This window comes from Primulina huaijiensis, chromosome 8 (genome assembly GCF_012295235.1).
Source record: "Primulina huaijiensis isolate GDHJ02 chromosome 8, ASM1229523v2, whole genome shotgun sequence".
Classification (NCBI taxonomy): Eukaryota; Viridiplantae; Streptophyta; class Magnoliopsida; order Lamiales; family Gesneriaceae; genus Primulina; species Primulina huaijiensis.
Genome location: NC_133313.1, coordinates 1,734,323 through 1,739,383, shown reverse-complemented (window position 1 = coordinate 1,739,383; position 5,061 = coordinate 1,734,323). Strand labels below are relative to the sequence as shown.

Genomic DNA, 5,061 nt, shown 5'->3' with positions numbered 1-5,061 from the left:
TATGACAACTTGGGTTAACATTTTTGTAAAGCGAAGACGAATACGAAGTAGTTGCTATAGGGGTCATTGTGCAGTCACGCAAGCGCAAGCGCGGGCCCGGGCTCGGGGCGTGACAATGACTAAGTTAATAGCATAGTTTTTTCTTAGTTTCTTTGTCGCCGAACTAAAAATTGTCGAAATCATGTTATCTCATTCACTAAAAAAAATTTTATATCGTGTTGTCCCGGAACTCAAAAATTGTTGTCATACATATAAGTTGTTTCAAAGTTTCTTTCCCTGTGGATTAACGACCTTTAATATGGTCACTAATTCCATCACTGATTGACATAAATTGTTATATGTTTAGCGTTTGGATTGATGGATTTGATCGAATATATATGTGTTGTTTTATATGAATAAGACCATGAACTTCAAATTCACATTTGCACGTTTATATAATGTTTTATGTTAATTATGATGGATTTCAAATTCTCCTAACAATTATGTTATTTGAAATTTATTATACTTTGTATAACTAATGTGTAAATAATTAAGGTAAGGTGTGAATTGTTAACAATAAAAGTATCGGAGTCCATGAATTTCAATTTCATCTCCCCAAATGCAAACACACATATATATATATATCTATCTGTGTGATATATATATATATATATGTGTGTGTGTGTGTGTGTGTGTGTGAGGCAGATGAAATTGAGTTGAAGGCTCTTATGTCTGCCATGTGCAATTTGATTGTGATTTGGGGTGGGAAGGGGCATCCATAGGCCCCTTGCAAGGTTACAAGGGGAGTTATTAAGTGGTCCAAAGGCCATTTTGTGCCCTAGACAAAGGGGATTCCATCTTATATAATGTTGCTTGATATCATTATTTTACTAGTTTTCTCGATAAGAAAATCAATGTTCTTTTCACAAGTCTCCTTTTCATGAATATAATTTTTGAGAGTCATATTCTATAACATTAAAATCTAGTATATTATCAATCTTAGCCATCGTTAGGTGCGAAAGATTAGAATTCGTGTTTTTGTTTCATCTAACATTTGGCTCGAGTCCTGTAACAATTGGAATTAAAAAAAAAAAAATTGGTATCCATATCTTTTAATTCCAAACGGTAATATGCTTGATATTAATTGTTATATGCTATTGTTGTTACCAAATAAATTAAAAGTTGAAAAATATAAACATTACATTATTTTAGAAAATTTGAACAATAATTTATATGTAAAAAAATTGAATTTACACTCTAATTTGTATCTAATATTTTTATTTTCCTAAAATATTTTTTTTATTTTTCGATCCTTTTATTAAGACTATAAAATAAGTAATATTTTTTAATTATATTTTAAATAAATTATTATCTTTTAAGTAAATTTAATTTTCTTTTTATATATAAAAATAATTTGTGTGTGCTCAAGTACCAATATAATTTAATGACGAACACATCAAAGAGACCAAGATTCATGACACCAAAGATTAATGGATAGAACAGATAACAAGGTTCAAAATCTTGGATCCACCATGATCCTACCTCAGATAGTTACTCCAGCTGCATCAGCAGCAGTAAGAGCACCAGGTAACTGTTTTGGCTTTCGAGTCAACGAATTTCGCGAATGCAGATCAGTAGAAGATTTTCAATCTATGGGAATGCGAGTATTGTTGAGACTATCCACAAAACGTGGGAAAATCATAGGAAGATAACACTAAAGTGACTGATGTTACGACACAGAATGTTATAGTTTGACTAAGACAAAATGATGTCTTAAATCTCATTACAAATGACATACTGATCAGTAGACCGAGCCCCACTCAGTCGATAAACGATACACTATCACAAGATGAAGCGAAGCTATCAACATTATCACGAACTCGTATCCCAATATTATTTTTCGAATCAAACGAATAAGTTATAAAGCACAGAAATACCAAAGAACCTACAACATGTCCTAAATAAACTAAAACCCCAGTTAAAACGAAAGGAAAAAGAATGAGAAAAATGATGATTCGGGATGTTAAACTTGGGCAAATTGGAAAAGACCCGAATCAGAACGTACTGCTGCTTTCGCTGGCGGAAATCGAAGGGGCTTCTGACTTGACAATTTGAGAACCTCTGCTACTGATATCGAGACCTTGAAAACGACCGAGAGAATCGTGGTGCAAGGAGTCGGTAAGACCCTGTACTTGAGCTGTGGAGAGCATTGCATAGTGGTGAGTAGACATGCCAGCCGGAAGGGAATGAAACTGTGGCATCTGTGAATTTCGGAGATCGTTTGTGCCAGCCTGAGGTTGACTCGAAAAGAAGGCCGATGAGTTATATGGAGCATGGGAAATTGGCAAGCTGAATGTGTCTGAGGAGGTCGAGATATCTCCAGTGGCGATTCTGAGTCTTTCTACTTCTTGCTTCAAGGCTTCATTAAGGGCTGCAAATACATCATCTATTATCATAACCGATTTCATTGGTAAAAAAAACGCAGAGCAGTACTATGGACACAAGTCAAGATTCGGGGACACAGTCCTATTGGACAAATACACAGCTATTTGAAATATTATTGTATTTTCAGACACAATCAACTATTTCATAACAAGGAAATGAATCCAAAATTTCACTCCTGGTTGAGGGACTGCTTACCATCACGTAACTGAGCTTGTTGTTCCATGGCTTGTAGCCGAAGCTTAAGCTCTGTATTCTCATTATTCAGCCCTGTTGTATCCCTCTGCAAGACAAAGTATTTCAGTTTATAATAATGAAATTATATCTAGGATGGAAAGCAACATTGGTATTCAGGATTGAACGATCATATATGTTATGGAAGCTTGTTGGCACTTAAATGGTGGATGATGGAATCTTAGAGCTGTTTTAAGTGGAAACCTGGTATATTCTGATTCAAAATAAAACAACATCAAAAGACATTGTTTTCAGTATAAGAACTTTCTGTGTTTCTTCAATCTTTCCAGCTGGATGTCACCCCACAAACATGAAGGTTTGATTTTGAGTAACTTCTAATGTTAAACAAAGTAACATATAGAATTCCACCATTCAATTTACATTTTCATCAATCAACAGCATTAAGTTCCATGGTAGCTAAAATAGAAGAAACACCTGGAACAACGTGAGTTGCGCGGATAGAGTTGTGGCTTCAGTTTGAAGGGTTTGAACTTTTCTCTCTAGTTCAGATATATAGCGAGCCTTTCTCTCTTTTGATCGAGCAGCAGATTGCCGATTCGCCAAAATCCTGCATAAGATGGTCAATCTGTTACACTAATGTTAAGGAATGTGTGACATATTTTGATTATAGTTTGTGTGTTTCTATCAATGAGACTCACATATGTCCGTCCGACTTTCATTCGCCGGTGACTAAACTAAACAAAGAATATCTGAATATTTGTCTCATGACCTATCCTATCAAAACTTGAGATTATAAGGTTAATACATCAAAGTTAATATTTAAATCAGAAACTCAATTCAAGATCTCCTTAATAGAACATCACTCGCACGCCAAAATGTCCGCAACATGATCATGAGCATACGTTAAGAAAAATTCAGTTAACATCAAAATTTAGACATAAGATTTGATGCATTGTATGAATCCATTTAATTTTTGCCATTGCCACATAGCCAGTCCAATGAAAAATCTAAGCTCCATTTCTTTACAACATACCATTGACAAAAGCAAATATTAACTATTTTGGAACCCGCGAGCACTGCTCTTCCTCGAAAGTAAAGCAAATACGGGTAAGAAAACTGCTGCAACAAGTCGTCAATTTGGTAGACCAAGCACAAGATTCACAAAGATCAATATAACCCCATAATTATACACGACTAAATCCCACTGGTATTCGACTCATACATTGAAGAAATCAAAGAGAAAAACAATAAAAGAAACAAAATTAAAATAAAAACAAGAAGAAAGATTCTACCTTTTGGCCCGTTTAGGATCAAGAGTCCACAACTCAGCAAGCTTATCAGGAGGCATCGCTTTCTTAGCTTCGATACTACTCTCATTCATCAGCAAACTCGAACCATCCACCGAATTGCTATGCCTGTGCCTCGGCCTGACACTGCCAGCCTTCTCCCCCTCCTCCGCTTCGCGGGGGACACTTCCTCCGCCGGCATTACCCAAGCAAGATTCTCCGACCCCAGATCCGCCGACGGCGCCGGCGGCACTGCTTAGCTTCTCAATGTCCATGTAAGTGGAAAACAGATCTTCCTCGGATCCCAGCTCCTCGAAACTCCCAGCTGGCGCATCAAAAGGGTCGGACACCAGATCTAAGTCCTCCGGCAGCCGGAAGTTCACCTCGGAGTGGGCCCTTCTGTGGTGGGAAGGCCTCATTGCGGCGGAGAACGGCGGCGGTTGGTTCAGCGAATGCTTGAAGTTGGGATCTTGCATTTGTGCACACGGATTTTGATTAGAGTAGTTCAAAGGTTTGAGTAGTGAAAGACTGGTGGGAGGACTTGAGGAGTAACTGTTTTTTCTTTTGTTTTTAGGATAGCAGTTGACGAAAAATAAACAGTAAATTATTATTATTATTATTATTATTATTATGAAATTTGATTTTTAAAGTTGGAGAAGTCATATAAATCGTGTTGGTTAAGTGTTAGAAAAGGCTCTTAAATTAATTATAAGAAAATATCACAAAGAAATTACTTTGAAAATTGGTTTCAAGATTCGAAAAGTTTCTCAAACGAATACGTCTACTGTGATATGGTGTCATGAATCTATATCCGTGAGAAAAATTGACTCGATCTATACATGCAATGAAAATTAATAATCTGAACATAAAAAATATCATTGGTTGGATAGTATTGACACGAAATTTAAATAAAATAAGTTTAAATATGGAAACAAAAGAAAAACCAATTAAAATATCAGAAAGATGTAAGACAAAATAGATCGAAGCATAATTCGGGCATAATAATAAACATTGAGATTAATTTAATTATTTTTTAAAATAAATTTATATAAACAAAGATAAATAAATAGATATTATGAGACATATTTTTTGAAAAAAGCTTATAAATCATTGGCAGCTTGTTAAATAATTATATTCATTAGATGAGATAATAAATAAT

At 35.2% G+C, this 5,061-nt stretch overlaps 1 protein-coding gene across 1 annotated transcript; it reads right to left on the bottom strand.

The window, feature by feature from the left end:
• Positions 1-1,669: 1,669 nt before the first annotated feature.
• Positions 1,670-4,477, bottom strand: LOC140982273 (transcription factor RF2b). Its single transcript, XM_073448733.1, has 4 exons — positions 3,909-4,477; positions 3,091-3,223; positions 2,620-2,704; positions 1,670-2,410 (listed from the first exon to the last, which is right to left on the bottom strand). The coding sequence occupies exons 1-4, from the start codon at positions 4,376-4,378 to the stop codon at positions 2,034-2,036; spliced, it is 1,065 nt and encodes a 354-aa protein (XP_073304834.1). The 5' UTR covers positions 4,379-4,477; the 3' UTR covers positions 1,670-2,033.
• Between the last annotated feature and the right edge of the window lie 584 nt (positions 4,478-5,061).